The sequence below is a fragment of the Zootermopsis nevadensis genome, unplaced genomic scaffold (assembly GCF_977971745.1).
Source record: "Zootermopsis nevadensis isolate Lab colony 2312 unplaced genomic scaffold, Znev_1.0 Znev_ptg000016l, whole genome shotgun sequence".
Lineage (NCBI taxonomy): Eukaryota > Metazoa > Arthropoda > Insecta > Blattodea > Termopsidae > Zootermopsis > Zootermopsis nevadensis.
In genome coordinates, this window is record NW_028259148.1 from 14,053,578 (window position 1) to 14,072,881 (window position 19,304).

At 41.2% G+C, this 19,304-nt stretch overlaps 1 protein-coding gene across 8 annotated transcripts in view; it reads left to right on the forward strand.

Moving 5' to 3' along the window:
• Positions 1 to 19,304, forward strand: part of LOC110837065 (uncharacterized) — a 91,785-nt gene that overhangs the window by 54,507 nt on the left and 17,974 nt on the right. For 5 of the 8 annotated variants that reach the window (XM_087349729.1, XM_087349721.1, XM_087349723.1 and 2 more), the window contains 6 exons: positions 1,948 to 8,485; positions 10,144 to 10,371; positions 10,956 to 11,111; positions 12,884 to 13,089; positions 13,494 to 13,606; positions 13,703 to 13,729. In XM_087349729.1, coding sequence (XP_087205855.1) covers positions 1,948 to 8,485; positions 10,144 to 10,371; positions 10,956 to 11,111; positions 12,884 to 13,089; positions 13,494 to 13,606; positions 13,703 to 13,729 — 7,268 coding nt within the window. The remainder of the gene's footprint in view (positions 1 to 1,947; positions 8,486 to 10,143; positions 10,372 to 10,955; positions 11,112 to 12,883; positions 13,090 to 13,493; positions 13,607 to 13,702; positions 13,730 to 19,304) is intronic. The other 3 variants (XM_087349725.1, XM_087349726.1, XM_087349727.1) reach the window with 3 other exon arrangements.

The following is a 19,304-nucleotide window of genomic DNA, read 5'->3' on the forward strand; positions in this document are numbered from 1 at the left end:
ATAATGAAAAATATTACAAAAAGAGATTAATTAAACTTATCCATGTACAGTTTTAAATATAACAGCCAATTACAGGGAATCACAAAAAAAGAAACAAATTTATACACAAAGAAATATAAATAAAAACAAATAATCCGCCTAGGGAACACTAATATAATTTTAGAACACGATAATAAATATAGGAAGGCACAACAAAAAGATTATCAATATTATCAATATATTAATACACAGGAAAATTGATACTGTATGCATCAATATCTTTGGAACAATAATTCGGATAGATTAAGTCATGTAGATTAAAATGAGAAGAAAATATTCAAAACAGACGCGGTACTAAGACAGAATTTATATAATTAGAATGGTAACTCACAGTTCGTCAGTGTAGAGTAGGAGAGAAAGGGGAAAAATATTAAATTTATACTTAATGTAATTAATCTGTGTAATGAATCTAGGTCTTATAAAATTCTTGTGAGTTTCTTGTCCAGCTGAGTAACTACATATGTCTCAGTAACACGTGCGTGGAAGTAGGGAATGGGAAATGCATGTATACTTATTCTGTGTTACACAAGTCACTTTTTGATTTTGTGCAGTTTTTAATAACGACATGGCAGCTACACAAGCTTATGAGGTGGCGGTAACACTAGACTTAAAATTATTTTCTATCTGGACTTCTTCCATTGATGGAAAATGTCCAGATAGAAAATAATTTTAAGTGAAACACTCCATCGTCAGAACCCTTTAGAATTGGGTAACATTCCTCTTCTTCTTCTGTGGCTCTCCGGTCTGTTTTCGGTCCACGGCCTCCACAATTCTCCTCTTGGAGTTGTGAAATTATCTGTAATGTAGGTGATTCTTTTGTAGAATGTAGTTGAATGAAACGTAGATATACCTTTCAGTTTGATGGTGATAATTTTTGAACCCTGCGGAGCCGGAGACTTGAAATACGGTTGTGTGTAAGTTACCAATATCAGATACGCTGACAGTAGGATGGGTTACAGCCAGAAGTCCTTATCTAAGTGTTTAATAGGATTTAGATATCCAAATTAACGAGTGCTTTTGTTTTTGGTTTTATTTCACTTTTACTTTAAATTGTATTTTAATTTCTGTGACTGGTCAGTGAGATTATTTAGTATTTAGTACAAGAGAGAAGTGTTATACAACATTCTCATTGAATTTGGTATACGATAGAAGTTGTGAGCATGTAGCGTGCATGGATGGGGCAAGAGGTGTGCACCAGGTATTGGTTGTGAAGCCTGAGGGGAAGAGACCACTGGGGAGACCTAGACGTAGATGGGAGGATAATGTCAGGCGGGATCTATGGGAGATAGGAGTTGAAGGAGACTGGATTTTGTTGGTCCGGTGGAGGGCTTTGGTTAATTCGGTGATGAACCTTCAGGTTCCGTAAGCCATCTGGTTGGTTGGGTCTACTATTTGGGAAGCCTGAGGGGAAGAGACCTCTGGGGAGACCTAGACGTAGATGGGAGGATAATCTCAGGCGGGATCTATGGGAGATAGGAGTTGAAGGAGACTGAATTTTGTTGGCCCAGGACAGGGTCCGGTGGAGGACTTTGGTTAGTTCGGTGATGAACCTTCGGGTTCCGTAAGCCATCTGGTTGGTTGGGTCCACTATTTGGGAAGCCTGAGGGGAAGAGACCTCTGGGGAGACCTAGACGTAGATGGGAGGATAATGTCAGGCGGGATCTATGGGAGATAGGAGTCGAAGGAGACTGGATTTTGTTGGCCCAGGACAGGGTCCGGTGGAGGGCTTTGGTTAGTTCGGTGATGAACCTTCGGGTTCCGTAAGCCATCTAGTTAGTTAATTATAATTAGTTTTTGCCAACATTTGTAAGTATTCATTGAAAGTACAATAATTAAGCATTCTGTGTTAGATGTGACAGAATCCAGTTCTTGAAGTTCAATATATTTTATGGGAATTACCATTTTCAGGTTGTGGTGACGGGCTGGGCAAAGCTGATGAAAGTAAGAGCTGCAGTGGAGATGATGACATGAGGGAGAAGTGTGTGCTTCTCCTGAAAGAACTGGTGCCACAGGCTGATGATGTGACCCTGCAGAGGCGGGGTTTTGCGCAGCAGGTGGAAGGTGGTCCATTGTGGTGCAGGCTGCCTTTCAGCAAGGTGTCTGAAGCCTTGAAGTCCTGCAGAAGTAGTGCCAACAGTGCCTTGGCTGACAGCAAACAGTCCATTACTATGCAGTACACAACATATGACAGCCGTCGCTCAACTGCAGATGAATCAGATTTGATCCAAGACCCATCAAATGACTGCCGAGTAAAAGAAACGGGCGCTTCTTCCAGTGTTTTACCAATGTATCCCTCCCCTCCAGATAGCTTTGCTGAAGAATCTACCCCACCACCTGTGTTCCAAGGTCACAAGGCCATGACTGTTGATCCATCACTGCCAAGTACTCCTGATGATAGCTCTGAAGATTTGCTTTTGGGGGAAGCTGCCATCACTCCTTTTACACCCTCTTCTACAAAACTCCCAGGTTCCCCTTCTGTCGCATCTGTAACCCCCTCTTCTTCAGACACTGTCCTAGGGCCTTTTAGTATGCCCCTTTGTCCCAAAACACCTTGCTCCAGTTCTTCTGTGGAAGGTAACGAATGTGACCTAGCGAGTCCATTGGTAATGGCTGAAAAGAAGCCGCAGCATCCTTCCACCTCCACAGCATTGCCTGCGCCACAGCGATTTCTGTTCCAAGTGGAGCCCATCCATCAGATGAAATTGTCAGATGGACAAAAACTGTTCGCATGTGACATTTGCTCCGGAGTGTACCAGCGTTGCTTCAGCCTAAAAAGACATTACCTACGATCTCATATCAATCATCGGTACCTCACTGAGCGTGATATCTCCAACTGTGGTATCATCGTTAGTGAACGCCTTACCAAAGAGAGCCCATCTGGTTCATCTTTTGAGAAGAAAAGTGTTGCAGTGGGTATGGACTTAGATACAGTAAAAGGATCTCTCGATAATTCGGTCGTGGATAATGATAATACCAGGACCTGTAGTGGTAACAAATGCTCAATAGGATATCCCATAGCAGAGAGTTATGTGATTTTCCCAAATCTATACCGCTGTCACTTGTGCAACATCTGTTTCGATACTAAGAACGAGCTAAGAGGCCACCTGTCCGCCCACAAGCCTTCTGCGACAGTCAACAAAGAAAAGGCTGCTTCCAAGCCCATAAGTGGGAATCAGCAAGCTCGTAGCAAATCACTTCCTGATCTCAAGAAAGGGAACAAAGAAAGGAACAGATCACTTTCTGCCAGTAGTCAGGAGCTATCATCTTTGCGTGTTCCTACTGTATCTGGCCAGCTAATTTGTGAATCTGTGGCAGTACCGTTGAGACAAATAAAATTCAATCCTGTGTTGTCATCTGTTGCTGTTCCTGGCCAGTTTTCAGTAAGTAATTCACAAATTCATTCATCGAAGCTGGGAACTTCTGGCTTGCCAAAACCGCAAAGTGATCACTCTTCAAAGACTCCAGTGCCTACCCATTCTTCAAAGACTGCAACGTCCAGCCATTCTTCAAAACCTGAACATTCTTCTAAATCTTCAATGCCCGATCATTCTTTGATACCTGTAACATCCAACCATTCTCTTAAAATGGACAATTCCAGTCATTTGTTGTCAGGATACTTATCAAAATCCTCCTCATTTGTACATTCATCGAAGCCATCTTCACCTGGCCGTTCAACACAGCCTTTTTCGTCTAGTCATTCATTAATGCTTAAATCACCTGAACTTATATCTTCTTCTATCACAGACCTGACAATCACTGATCAGTCGCTAAGTCCTCTTATTTCTAGCCAATTTCCTGCATCCCTTGGCCAATTTACAAAGTCTTTGACAAATGATAAATTGTTAAAATCTACTTCATCTTCAGAGCGAGGTCAACATCTGTGCCTGTACTGTGATAAGTCATTCTCCACTCCAACCTTGCATAAGCGTCACGTATCTCGTAGCCATCCTCATGCACAGCTGTCCTTGCAGATCAAGACACCTCACCATGAATGTGCTTATTGCACGAAATCGAGCGGCACTTTCAGAGAGTTGCCTCTGCTTGTTCAGCACCTCCTTGCCACACATCCAGAGCTGTACCATGTTTGTACTACCTGCGAGCTTAGGTTTGACTCTAAAGATGCTTTGTATCATCATCAGATTTCAGTCCATCACAGGGACTGCCAGTGGAACGTCACACAAACAGCCGCTCCCTTCCCCGCATTATCACACACTATGACATCGAGTGTAAACGACGCAGTAAAATTGTCCCAGCCTGCTTCCGAGTCACAGGATGGAAGTAAGGCGAAGACGTCTGGCACAGGGGACGTAGACTTGCTTGTATCAGGTGGAGAATTCCAGTACACTTGCAGTGTTTGTCGCCAAGTTTTCAATGACTACGTCGCAATGTGTCGCCACCATCGACAGGTTCACAAAGGAAAGCGAACCATAAATTCTGCTGTGGGGGGTGTCCAAAGTCCCACTTCTAGGTTCGATAGCAGGAGTCAGAGTCCATTTGTGATACCAGAGAATCGGTCAAAGGAGCAGGTTGAAGGTAATAAGGTTACTGAAAATCACGCCGATGAACAGGAGATGAAGTCGGATATTCCGCGCAAGAGACCCGTAAGTTCTGTCTGTAGAGAATCTGAGAGTGAGGTTCAAACAAACTGTATTATGCCACAATCTAAGAGATACGACATTGAGACGAATGATATTGCATCAGAAACAGTTGACATTCATCATACCGCTGTTCAGAATAAGAACTTGGAACTTATAGAACAGAAAGATTCAGTTGATAATGTTGTGAAAGGCAGATCTGAAGAGGGCGTTGTTTTTGCCGCAGGGGACGAAAGGGCCAGTCCCCCGAGATCTCCGTGTATCCCGGTTCAGTTCACGTTATTTGCCAACAGCGCAGATCAAGTAGATGTAACCGCCAGTAGTGAAAATAAATGTGCTTTGATTGAAACCTTAGATTCTTTGAGTAATATTGACAGTATTTCGTGCATTGGAAACAAAAATGGTTCTCACGTGAACAGCTGTGACTTTACAGTTCAAACTGCAGAATGTGGTGATGATGTTTCAGCAGGAGTAAATGGTGATTTTATTCAGACGAGTGGTTCAGACCCTCAAGCGTGTGTGAACGTTGATGTTAAAAGTACAAACGACAGCAATTTGAGTGAGGAGAAGGAAGACCGTGTTCCAAAAAGATCTTTAAAATTTTTGTTCGAAGATATCTCAGACCACTCGGGTGATAGCTGTGATCTCATTGTGGCTAAGACTTCTATGAGTTTAGAGCCAAGTTTAAAAACTCTAGTTGGCACTTCAGACCACGTTAAGACAGTTACAGAGGATAAATCTGTAAAATCAGCAGGCATAGGATCTGTACGTTCAGTGGCAATTCTTGATTCTGTAACTGACAGTACTGAACCTGCAATAGATAACACATTATCTCCCTTTAACGCTTGTTCTGAACCTTCGTTGGCAGAGAGCTCTGCCTCGCATAGAACAATATTAGATATTTCAGAACATTTGGGGACTAAGTCTGAATGTTTGTTACCTGAAATTTCAGACTCTTTGAAAGTGCATTCTGATGTTTTACAGGTGGAGACTACATATTCTGTGGACGAAGAATCTAAAATGTGGACTGATCTTATTCCAGACTCTTTAAAGTGTAAATCATTAACTAAAGCAAAGAATTTTGCAAAAGAAAACTCAGAAATTAAATCTTTGTTAGCTGATGTCTCAGAATCTGTGAAGGAATGCTCCAAATCATTCTTGACCAAGACTTCTGTTGCCATAGAAGAAAGCTGTGATACTTTATTAGCTGGAACCATAGATTCTGTAGGGAAAATATCTGAATCTTTATATGCTGGAACTTTGGGTTGTGTAATAGAAAACTCAAAATTTTTACCAGAAGAAATATCTTCAGATTATATAGAAAGTAACTCTAAAAGTTTATCAGATGAAACTTCAAAGTCTTTTGAAGAAAGTTGTGAGACACTTTTAACCAAAGAACCTGATTCTTTGGAAGACAGCGTAAAATCTTCATTAGGTGAAATGTCGAACTATGCGAAACCTGTGATGGGGGCTACTGAAGACACTGTAGAGTCTTCATTAAATGTAATTTTAAATTCAGGAGAGCCTTCGCTGGGAAAATCTTCTGAAATTTTAGTACCTGAGACCTTAGAATCCTTGAAAGAGGCTGGTATGCTTCCATTACCAGACTGTTCAAACTTTACAGAAGAGACCTCAAAAGTTCTGTTAGTTGATAACTTGGACACAGTTAAAGGAATTTGTAATCCGTCTTCAAACAAAACGGAAGAATACTCAAAGTTTACATCGGCTGATACTTTGCATTCCGTTGAGGGGATCTCTAAGCTTTCATTGGTTGATGCACCAGATCGCGTAGATGAAGAAAATTCGAAACTTTCTCTAATTGAAACAGTGGACGTTGTTGATGGGAGCTCTAATCTTTCATTAATTGAGATTTCAAATTCTATGGAATTGTGCTGTGAACAAATGTTTTCTGAAACAAGCGACGCAGAAGAGAACTCTAAATTGTCTTTAGATGTTGCCGCAGGTGCTCTGGGAGGAAGGTGTACGCCTTCGTTAGTAGAAGCTTCAAACTCCATAGAAGAAAATGCAAATTCTGTTGACATAATTTCAAACAAACCTGTGTTGGCTGCAGAGAGTTCTGAAATTTCTGTAACTGAGAGTGTGGAGGAAAATTTGACAGTTGGATTACCTGAAACTTCAGATTCTGTGGAACACAACGTTCGGTCTCCGTTAATTGACAGTTTAGAAGACATCTCAGAATCTTTATTTAGGGAAGGTTCTGTGGAACAAAATTGCTGTCCTTCATCAGCAGAAAGTTTATATTCTCTGGAGGAAAATTCAAAATCTGCATCCACTGAAATTCCAGAAAATGTGGAGGAAAATTCGAAATTGACGTCAGCAGAAAGTTTAGATGCTGTGGAAGAAAAACCAAAATCCACATCAACAGAAAGTTCAGATTCTGTGGAAGAAAATCTAGAATCTTTTGAGTCTGTGGTGGAGGAGGAGGAATCGAAATCTATTTCAATAGAGAGTTTTGATTCTGTAAAAGAAATTCACAGCCCCATATTAAGAGGCAGTTCATATTCCTTGGAGGAGGATTCAAAATTTATACCTACCAGTCTGGATGCTGTGAAAGATCACAGACTTTTATCAACAGAAATTTCAGATTGTTTAGAGAAAGATTACAAATCTGCATTAACGGGAGATTCTGAATCAATGGCAGAATGTTCTAAGAGTGTTTCAGCTGAAAATTCAGAACTTACGGCAGAAAATCCACAGTTGTTACTGCCTGATATTGTATATTCAATGGACATATGTAAACCATTGCCACATGAATCTTCAGACGTTGTAAACATAAATTCTGGTGTTGTACTAGAAACTTCAGATGCTCTTAAAGGGAAGTCAAAACGTGCATCATCTGTAACACAAGATGGAGGTGAACTTACTTCAAGCCGCATCCTTAGAAGTAATTCATCTTCATTAACAAAGAGCGTTTATTTTACAGAAGAAAACGAAACTATATCTCTGCATCAGCGTTTGCTGCGAAGCAAGACTGAAGTTGCCATTAATGATCAACTTGCTGGAAGTGGCCGAGTCTCGCGGAAAAGCTTCGCAGTTTCGGTCACAAAACCAGTTGAGTCTGTATCAGACTTCAATGATCATCACAAGGCAGATGGTAATCGTGTCTTAAGGAGCAGTGGTACGCTTAAAAATGATGAACCCTCAGTTGATCAAGAAGGCGCTGGTGATATGGATGTAGGACATTCAAAGTGCCGTTCGAAGGCAAGTACAGTTTCAACTCACGCGCGACACACTCGCCTGCGCAAGTTTAGTCGGCGAGTGAGAGGAGAGCAGTTACAAGAGGAATGGCAATTGGATCCAGAGACACTGTTCTATTGCCGAATTGCAGGAAACATTCAGGAGAATCTCCTGCACCACCTGGATGGCAAGCTGGAGCATGAAGTAACAGTGATGTCTCGAGACTGGAACAGGGCAGGCCCCTCACAGCCCCACGTATCTGCCACTACCACAAATCAGGAAGAGAAGCATTACCATCACCATAGGGCACCATGGGAAAAATTTAATTTCCCAAAAAATTATGATGGCCGCTGCGGGGAAGGAGCAGTATGTCTTGCGTCATATATTAAGGACATGTCACACCTGGACATTTCTACTCAGCTTACGATGCGACAGAACCTGAAGCGTTTGACTGCAGCTCCTCCCACCAGCCGGAGTTTGGCGGACGTGTCAGTCGAAGTTTCAAAGGATGATGTGATTGGCTTCTCGAGGGGGCTATGTCTCAGTGCTAAAGTCTGTGCTGATAGGAGGAGGTCACTTCGTTCTGCAGCAAGTCGTGGGCGAGATGCACCGGCTGCAGCTCCTGGAGGTGCTGCGTCTACCTTTACTGCCAGGTATATAAAGTTGTATATTTTTCTCATTCTTCCCAATAACGGGAAATAATCTAACGTTATCGCACTTTGTTTCTTACTGTCCTGAGGGCTTGAAAATGCTCTTCATTCCCAGGCCTCCTCCTTGGTTTCTGTCTGTCTACCTCTACTGCATGTTGTTGTTGCATTGTGAATAAGGTCACATGAGCGTTAAGTTTTAGCGTAACTGGTTATTTGTAATGTAGCTGCTGGTCACGAAGGTGGTACATATGACAAACTCTTTGTAATGATCCCTTTCTGCCATATGCAGTTTTTCTGTGTTCCAGTATGCAGTGCAGAGACACCCATGCAATTTGAGGTTTTTGCAGTGGTGAAGATGTCAATGTTGGTCTTCTGGGTAGTCAGCCCTGAAGATAGAGACAGTATGTTTCTCCAAAATGTTGGTATCTACCTACAAGTCCACGTGGCGTTACAACCCAGAACACCAACATCATCATGGACACTCAGCTGTTAACAAAAGAGCATAGAATTGAATTCCACTGGTTTTCGTATTTGTTATTGAGAGTCACGTCTGCCCTAATCACAAGTTATGTTCACAGATCTTGACTGTAACCCGGCTTTAAACCAGTCTGTAAAAATTTAGTATCTTAAACTCCTGGTTTAGTATCACGAAGTTGCTGAATATGAAGCAATAATTCTAACATTTTATGTAACTCCGCAAGTCATTGTGGTAATCGCAAAGTTTATCACACATGGTTTTTCTTGAAAAGTTGATAACTACTGTTATGGAATCATGAGTTTCATTACAGTGTTAACAAAATCTGCATCCTGTTCTAAGCAGTTTTGTTCAAGTCCACGCCGTATTTTTCTAACATGTTAATATTATCTTCCCATCTTTGCCGTGGTCTCAAAGTACCTCTCCCTTGTGGTTTTCCAGCTGGAATGTTTGTATTTCTTTGTTTCCTTCATGCATGTTGTATGCCGTGCCCATCTCATGATCCTTGATTTTTTTCCGCCTTAATAATGTTAGGTGATATCACAAATTATTAAACTCCCTGCACGATTTTCTCTAACGTCCTCATTCCCGGTTTTGGGATTTAATATTCTCTTCTACATTTTGCTCTCAGAAACTTTTGTTATGTGTCTTTGTAATGCTCTTAGCTATTTCTGAATAGCTTCAGTAAAGATGTTTAACACCTTCCACTGTTTTATTTTGTTATCGGAAACCGTTGTTGAATGTAAGTCTTGGTCTCAAATAGACGGCCTATAGAATGTTTATATGTTACAAATCATTTAGTGCATACACTGTGAGTGTTGAGATTTCTCTTATTAATTTGAAAGAAAATACTCCGAAAAGTAAAGATTTGCACTATGTTTTTACAGCTGACTGTAAAAAATTAAAATTTGGGCATAATTTTCATATCGGATTTCATCGGAACCCATCCGGCAGTTCTCGGATTAAGACGTGCTAACAGAGATGGACATACACCTTTAGCACTATTTGTACTAATTTTTTTGCACAGGTTACAATAGTGTGACTAGGAGTGTTATAATAAAATATCTTAATTAAGAAAAAAAGATGAAACGTTGCGTCAATCAGCTCAGTATTACATGCCAGAGTTTTTATTTTGTGACTCAGATTTTTTTTTTTTGGTCCAAAGTGGAGTATTGTATGTTTGCAGCGCGTCCCTGAAGCGTTGGTCTTCAGCCGATGACGTGGCGGCGGCAGGGTCTGTCGTCGAACTGAGTGGAGAGTGGGTACGGCCCCGGAGCTACATCTGCGCTGCATGCGGAGTCATGTTCGGTGACCTGTGGGATTTGGAGGACCATAAATACAGCCAGCACCCCAATGTGTGGTGCACACATTATGAGTTCGATCAGGCGGCTCTCGAGCAGGGTGCTGAGGCTAGGTACTGTTTCGCTGTAGCGTGATTGTCAAGGGACTTCATAAAGTAAGCATTTCCACTACTTTAAATCTGAAGTCTGAAGCAGTGGAAAGGAAAGTAGTAGAAGCTGGGTCCAGCCACAAAACCTAGTCTATACATTCTGACAAAGAAATATATTCCATACTCTGCTGAGATTTGAACCCCGAATGTCGAGTTCGTAGGACAGAAGTATTAAAGTGGATCTTAATGTAATGTTGTTTGGGCTAGATTGAACTGTAGCCAGATGGTGTCCCGTGACAGACCTTAGTGAACACAGTGATGAACCTTTGAGTTCAATAAAAAGTCAAGTGATTTTTGGTCCAGCTGTCAGTTGGTGATGAAGATTTTGTATTATTTAGGTAGTGCAAGGGGAGAAGGTTTGGTAGGAAAGGAATCGTAGTTTGAAGACATGACTTACAATGTATACTTTCTAGTTTTGTCAGTGCCCTTTGGAGCTCATTTCGTACTACCATGTATAAAATGAATGAACGATAATCGTCATTTTAGTGTCTTGCGCTCTGGTTTTAAACGAGAAACTGTGTATATATGGTGTTCTTTTGTTTCTACAGCAAGTTCCAGGGTGGCAGCATGTCACCAAAGGACTTGTGCCGCCGGTTTCTTTTGGTTCGTGAGGCCATGGAAACTGTCTCGCTGCCTCTACTGAGCTCTGAAGTGAAGTGCACCAAGTGTGAGAGAGGATTCAGCACACTGCCTGAGCTACACAGGTACAGCTGCCATTACTGTCAGTGATCGGTAGGCTTGAATATTTAACGTTTAAAAGCATCGGGACACCCCATTTTGAAGGGGACAGCGGGAGATGCAAAAATATAAGAATAATAAGAAAGTTTTTGATTATTGAATTTATATGCATGTGAGGATTGGCATGTAAATAATATAATGATTCTGAGGGAGGAGGGACATATACCATATTTTCACTAATCTTCTCTGAGTGTGGAGAACTTTTGACTTTATACCCACATTCCAGTAAGGGAACAGCTGGAAATCATTTTCTGAGAGTCCTTACAGTACTGTCGTCGCATTGCTCTGAATTTCTTTACAAGTGTTTCAGATTGAAAACTTCTGAATGAGGTTTTAGTTTGAGAAACATGAAAATATCTGTAAGACTTGAGGTTCTCACAGTGGTGAGTATGAAGATTTCTGTCTTCTGGGCTATTGCGCTGTGTAGTCTGGTCGATGTTAACCAACGTTTCAGAGGTCATACTGCCTCCGTCATCAGAGTATGAAGATTTCTGTCTTCTGGGTTGCTGCGCTGTGTAGTCTGGTCGATGTTTACCAACGTTTCAGAGGTCATACTGCCTCCGTCATCAGAGTATGAAGATTTCTGTCTTCTGGGTTGTTGCGCTGTGTAGTCTGGTCGATGTTTACCAACGTTTCAGAGGTCATACTGCCTCCGTCATCAGAGTATGAAGATTTCTGTCTTCTGGGTTGTTGCGCTGTGTAGTCTGGTCGATGTTTACCAACGTTTCAGAGGTCATACTGCCTCCGTCATCAGAGTATGAAGATTTCTGTCTTCTGGGTTGCTGCGCTGTGTAGTCTGGTCGATGTTTACCAACGTTTCAGAGGTCATACTGCCTCCATCATCAGAGCGATGAAGATTTCTGTCTTCTGGGTTATTGCGCTGTGTAGTCTGGTCGATGTTAACCAACGTTTCAGAGGTCATACTGCCTCCGTCATCATTCATCGCCCTGATGATGGAGGCAGTATGACCTCTGAAACGTTGGTTAACATCGACCAGACTACACAGCGCAATAACCCAGAAGACAGAAATCTTCATGAAAATATCTACACAAGACCAAATCATTAAAGTATGGTGGATGTACCAACATTAGTATTTAGTTTTTTATCGTATGTTAAGACTGAGTGGTTAGCAATCCTGCTTCGCGTTTGAGAGTCACCAGTTTCATTTATCGGTCGTTCGGCGATATATAGCCCTAGCTACCGACAGCATCATTAAATAGATCATAAATAAATGAACAAATGTAGGATTTGAGATTTTCACAGCGGTGAGTCTGAAGATTGCAGGTGGACATCTAACCAGACTACACGGCGCAACAATCCATAAGACGGCAATCTTCAAATAAACAAATATTTGGCCCAAAATAAAAATTACCATAAGTGCTGTGTCATGATGCAAATTCCCCCCCCCCCCCCCCCCCCCCCCCCCATTCATATTCCAAGATGAAGATCTGCCATATCTCATCATTTCAATTAGTTTGTCTACTTTCAATCCGTTCTTGAAGTTGTCAGATGGCCCGATCGTTCCTTGTATGTAACGTCAAGTATTGTTTGTGCTCTGTGACCAAGGCTGCGTGATTTATTGCTGTTTCAAATCAACATCTTGAGGTCACTCAGATACATGGCATTTATGCATCCTGACAGAATTTTTTGGATGATAGGGGAAATTGATACAAGGGACCCCTTCCTCTGCATTAAGATACGGTACATTTTGTAAATTCTGGCGATGCTGTTATTTCAGACATATCTTGGAATGCGGGGGTGACACAACATGGATGCTGCTTCCAAGTCCTAATACAAGTGGACGTCGTGCTAGGAAGTGGCGTCCTTTTGGCAGCAGGCGACGACGGCAACAGGGCAGCCATCGTCGCGGAATGAAACGTAACATTCCAACCACACCTGTGAAGCAGTACTTCCGTGCTCGGCATCGTACTGTAGCAGGTGACAGTACGTGTAATAATTTTGCAGTTCCACTGCTACTGCTGTTCTTAAGTTACTTTTCGGTACGCTGGTCAAAATTATTTTGTCCATTTGGAGAAAATTCTGTGAACTACAACTTTGTTTTATGGCAGTGGTAAAATATGTTTTTTTTTTTATTGTATCTGCAAACTGAAGGAGTAATTAAATCATTACTAATTTTTATGGCTGATCATATTCTTCTGTGTCCCTCGTTTTGTAAAATGTGGAGGTTCATAACGAATGGAAGAGGAGGAAATATAGAATCCTGTCCTTCCAGTTATCATTTCATTGTGTATTATTTGTGAGCCATTTTAATATATTGGTGGAATGGCCTTGTATTATGGACAGTATGTCATTAAAGTGACCTGTGCATCACATCTTCATTGCTACAGGCGACAGTATCCAGCGCATGTTGGCAAACCTGCCGGCGAAGCGGTCAACACGGCGGGTTATCCAGTTCTCGGAGGATGAGATCAAGACGCGCAGCCAAGGCACAATGCACAGCGTAAGTAGCGTGTTGTTACATGCAGTGTTGTGTATTAAGGTGGTTACCCTGTGTTCACATTGCACTTAGCCGTGTTCTGTTTTCTCTGTTCCACAGAATCGCCTCTTAAGGAAGAGATATAAGGTATTGTGTCCTCGCTTTTCAGTAGACACTTTCCTTGGTGTGTGTTAAAGTTGTGGGCAGGAGGGAAGGGTTCTTGTGTTTTGGTTCACTGCATGCTGTGTATATAGTAAAGGTTGTTTGGTAGCCATGTTAACTATCAACTCAGGTTGTCATGGTAATGAAATTATTCCATGTCCATGATAAGAATTAATCTCTAATTTTTTCTGTTTCTTTCTTGTTGATTTGTAGGAGATTCTTTTCGAAATTGTTTCGCGGATTTTTGAAATCTGGGAATATATGTAACTTGGTTTTATATTTTGACCACACTGTAATTATTTATAGCCACCATTTGTTGAAGATTTCCTTGAAGAAACAGATTGTGATTTCATGTTGTGTCAGTGTTTAAATTAAAATTAAATTAAATCCGTGGCGTAACAGCTCCAGAGAGCCAAAGCCGACTAACTTGACTGCTGGCCTCACGTTCACATGCCTAAGCAGAGGTGAACGATCATCCAACCAGATATAGGGTGACGTGTGGTCAGCAGGACGAACCCCCAGCCCTTTCTAGCTTTCCTGACCGGATTACGCTACTCATTGTAGCTCCCCAATTTCCTCACGATGCTGGGTTGGCACCGGTCCCATACACCGGTCGAAAGCTCGTGAGAAAATTTCTTCTCCCCCGAGACTCGAACCAGCGCGCATTCCGTATCTCCGGTCCGAAGCATGATGCCTCAGACCGCGCACCTACGGCTCAGGACTGTGTCAGTGTTTAGTCGCTTCAAATATGCAATTCCTTGGATTATGAATGAATGTGATAATGTCGCAGAAACTAGCTCATTGGTGGAGACAGCAGAGTGAAAGGATTAAAAGCCTGACATGCATAAAAGTACTTTTTCCAGATGACTTCATCAGAACTGATTTCGTATGACTTTTGTTAACTTTGTTACTGTCATTTCATTACCATATAAAGTCTGTTGATAAAGTATAGGTATACTTGTAACTGTATCAGACGCACGTTTTCAAATGTTTCACATTTCAGATCATCGGAACATGCATTTGGTACAAGGGTTGAGGGGGAGATGGCTTGTATTGAGCATTGGGCCTCTTGGTGATATGAAAACAAAAGCAGGATTCCCCAAATACATTTTTGCAGCAGACTGATAGTTTGGTGTTATAAAATTTTCAGTAAATTAATTAAGGGGTCTGCAGTGGCCGCGCGGTCTGAGGCGTGGGCCTCGTGCCGCCTGGTCGCAGGGACCGTGGGTTCGAATCCCACTCAAGCCATGGATGTTTCTCTGTGTTGTGTTGTCCTGTGTACAGGTAGAGGCCTTGCGACGGGCCGATCCCTCGTCCAAGGAGTCCTACCGAATGTCTATAAATCGAGCCAACGAAAAGTTTAAATATTTCCCATATATTTTCTGTTGGTATTTATTAGATGTATATATGATTGATATTATCGTGACATGTTTTTACATGATTTCAGGATAAAGTGCATGAATTATATGTTCAATTTTAATCTGCATTTCAACTTTTCAATTGAGATCGTGTAATGCCATTACATGTACAAATGTAGAAAATTGAAGTGTTCGCTGATTTTGGCTTCCAAACAGATGAGGCACTGTAGAGATAGATGAATTTATTTCTCGCTATTCGACCGTATATTATGTTCTCCTGATTTGGAAATGCTAAGATTCTGACGGTTGATGTAAGTGAAATCGAAACCGACAAGCCTGCTCCTATATATTTGCTTTTGGGATACTTAAAAATAAATGTGAATAGTGATGGAAAATTAAAGTTGCAACTTCTCTCCAGTATCTGTTTAGGACTTTCCACTTAAAAGTAAATAAATCTTTTCACAAACAAAAATCAATTTAAAGGCTGGCGTGTACAGGGATATCCAGGGAACTATTAACATTTACGCTGTTTACCCATTCACCGGCTTGTTATTAGTACTGCCGAAATGCAGTCCCTCTTATCTTTGAAACGGATTGTCCGTAAATGGACAGTTTTCATTTGTAGCTGTAAAGGGAATTCTTTGCAAACACATACTTGATATCTCTTCTGATTTAGGCTGTTTTTGGCCCATTCTCCTGCTTTCCCAATTAATAAAGTATTCTCCAAATTGAAGATATCCGTCTTCTGGGTTATTGCGCTGTGTAGTCTGGTCGATGTTAACCAACGTTTCAGAGGTCATACTGCCTCCATCATCAGGGCGATGAGTGTGAAGATTTCTGTCTTCTGGGTTGTTGCGCTGTGTAGTCTGGTCGATGTTAACCAACGTTTCAGAGGTCATACTGCCTCCGTCATCAGGGCGATGAGTATGAAGATTTCTGTCTTCTGGGATGTCGCGCTGTGTAGTCTGGTCGATGTTTATCATCGTTTCAGAGGTCATACTGCCTCCGTCATCAGGGCGATATTCATTGGTTAACATCGACCAGACTACACAGCGCAATAACCCAGAAGACGGATATCTTCATACTCACCGCTGTGAGAACCTCAAGTCTTATATTCTCCAAATTATTTGTAAAATTATTCTAATTATGCTTTGCTCTCTTTTTGTTATTTATTAAATGTACAGCTCAGATCTGTTCTCTAAACTCAGTAGTTGTTTCTAGTACAGTGATTGGTGCAATGCAGTTCCTATATACGAGTTGTACTTTGGGTAATTACGTCCGTAGAATTGCTAGTCACATTTCTTTCAGAATTAGTGTCTGAGAGGTTAGTCAGATTCTGTTAAAATGCTGTAGGTAGTTGTGTCTATGTAAGTGTTTAGTGTTCTGGATTAATGTCATTTTGCTATTCGCTGTGGTTGTTTATCATTTGCACTTGTCCAAACTGCATAATTTTCTGTGTCCATATCAAAACCACTGTCTGCTTGTAATTTCTTGTTTAATTCAATGTTGGTATGCCATTTTAGTTTTGATATTTCAGCTCAAACATGCTCTCTGGGTGGGGAATATGAGAAGTAGAACCCACGCATAATGAATTCTCCTGGGTCGACCAGCCGCGTGAGGTCGTTTATTGAAGAAAACGCCAACATTTTGAGAACATCTTCATCCTTATCCTCAGGGTACTGTTCCTGAGGACGAGGATGAAGTTGGATCTCAAAAGATTGGTATTTTCTTCAATAAACGACCTCACGCGGCTGGTCGACCCAGAAGAATTCATTATACTTGGTTGCCGTGAAAGCTCCAGATCGTAGTTAAGTGTCTGAGGAGCTTATCTTATGTGGTCAGTGTGAATTAAAAGTATGGAATTGGATGCTTTGCTGCCACTAACAAATAATAAGGCCAAAACTTCTTTTCCTCGGTAGCGTAAGTTGAGCCAGATATTAAATTTGCAAACAGCTCGAAATTCGGCCGGTTTTACGGTATTAGCTCAACATTTGCCGGGAAGAACTAAGGAAAGTTATTTATAAACCGAAAACAATTTGGAAGGAAGTAGTAGCGGCCTATTTTAAAACCCCATCCCAGACCTCCTGAATACGAGCCAGGGGTCCTAACCATTTAGCCGTGTCATTCAGTGGGTCGGGCATAGTTCTTCAAACATACGTTACGAAACATTGAAGTAAATGTGGCTTGAACTTCAGGAGGAAGTTTATGCAATTGTGCTATTTGCAATTTTTCATGGATGTTAATTAACGAGGCACAGACCTTCCTCACCGTGTTTCATGCTTTTGGTTCAGAGACGACATCTGATTTTGGCTGTTTTTGGGTGTTGGAACAAGGCATGTCATTCTGGGTGAACGTATGCATGCTGCAGTGCCTGCCACTCAACAAGTGATTTGTAATTACGTATTAAAAAATGAGGATTGTGTTTTAGTCCTAAAATCAAGCCAAAAATTTCCTGTTAACATATGGTCATGTCTGTTTTGTTAGCAAGATATGGCAACATTGCACAGAAATGAGACATCAATTTACAATAAATTTTTGGGCAGGAGTAACTGGCACTCTTTATAGGACCTTAGGAGCTGCGGTCTCAAATTTTAGTACTGCATGTGTACATTTTAATGAATGAATACATCATCTGCTGGAGGTTATGTCATTGGCGATATGACGGAATATGTGGTTTATGCATGATGGATCTCCACATTTTACCCACAACATAAAGTTATTTTTGGACTGGCTACCCAATTGGACAGATAGGGTCTGTGTATATGTTATATGTGATGCGTAGTAAATAAGAGAATCAGATTCTTAATCACTGGTAATACTAAAGTTCATCATTGCTACATGATCCTGAATCTATTCCATTTGCATTTTCCCACATCCTGCTTCCCTAAAATCAATTTTAACGACACTAACTCCTTGGGAAGTTGATAATACGCTCAGCTCGTCTAGAAGTTACCTGTCTGTTGTGGAACTCAGAAGTTATCATGATTACAAGACCCTGCTACTGGTTCATGTCATGATTACAAGATGAATTTGGTCCACACCCGATTTCCCTTAGATCCTTGTTAATTTTATTATCCCATCTATGCCAAGGTCTTATGTATGACCTCTTCCTTCCAGGCTATCAAGCCAAAAAAATTTTGCACATTTCTGTCTTACCTAGATGCACTACATGAACCACACATCTCATCCTCCTTGATTGTATTTAGTAAAGATTAGATAGTTTGTTTATTTGCAGACTCTTGTCGCTTCGTTGCTCTTGGGTCCAAATATTCTCCTTAGCACTCTGTCCCATATCACCATGTTCAAATCTTCATTTCAGACTTCAGTATTTTTGGCCTGTGTAATTGCATAAGCTGTTATTTGGAATTAAATTAAATTAAATTAAATTAAATCCGTGGCGTAACAGCTCCAGAGAGCCAAAGCCGACTAGCTGGCTGCTGGCCTCACGTTCACATGCCTAAGCAGAGGTGAACGATCATCCAACCAGATGCAGGGTGATGTGTGGTCAGCACGACGAACCCCCAGCCATTGCTAGCTTTCCTGACCGGATTACGCTACTCATTGTAGCTCCCCAATTTCCTCACGATGCTGGGTTGGCACCGGTCCCATACACTGGTCGAAAGCTCGTGAGAAAATTTCTTCTCCCCCGAGACTTGTATAAAAGTGTTGAAAGGGTCCTACATCACCATATTGATGATTTTAGTCGATTTTAGTTTGATTTTGAAAGGCACAAATATTTATTTGTAACTTCGTATTTGTTTCAGTCATAAATCAGAGTGGTCTGTTAGTATTGAAAGGAAAATTATATAAAATATAAAATGTGTTTACACCATTGGACGACCCTCATTAATAGTGTTCAGTGGAATTGATTGTCCAGCAATGACAATCAGTGTTATTCACACGGAAGGAGTGAGAAGTCTGCTTAGTGAAAATGCCTGAAATCCTTACCAAACATTATTTTCATTCTTCAGAATTATTACATATTCCTGACCTCATATCTTTGAGATGCCATAGTGAGAAACTGCATTATCTTCAAGATAATACTGAACTACAGGGTGTTGAGTGTTACCTTCTTCATTAGTAGAATTTATTAACCCACACCCTCAGTTCTATTAGGAAATTTCATTAAAAAACAAGCAGAGATGACTGACCATGTTTACCGTATGTATGCTTTATGTTCTTGGTAAGAATTGTAACTACTA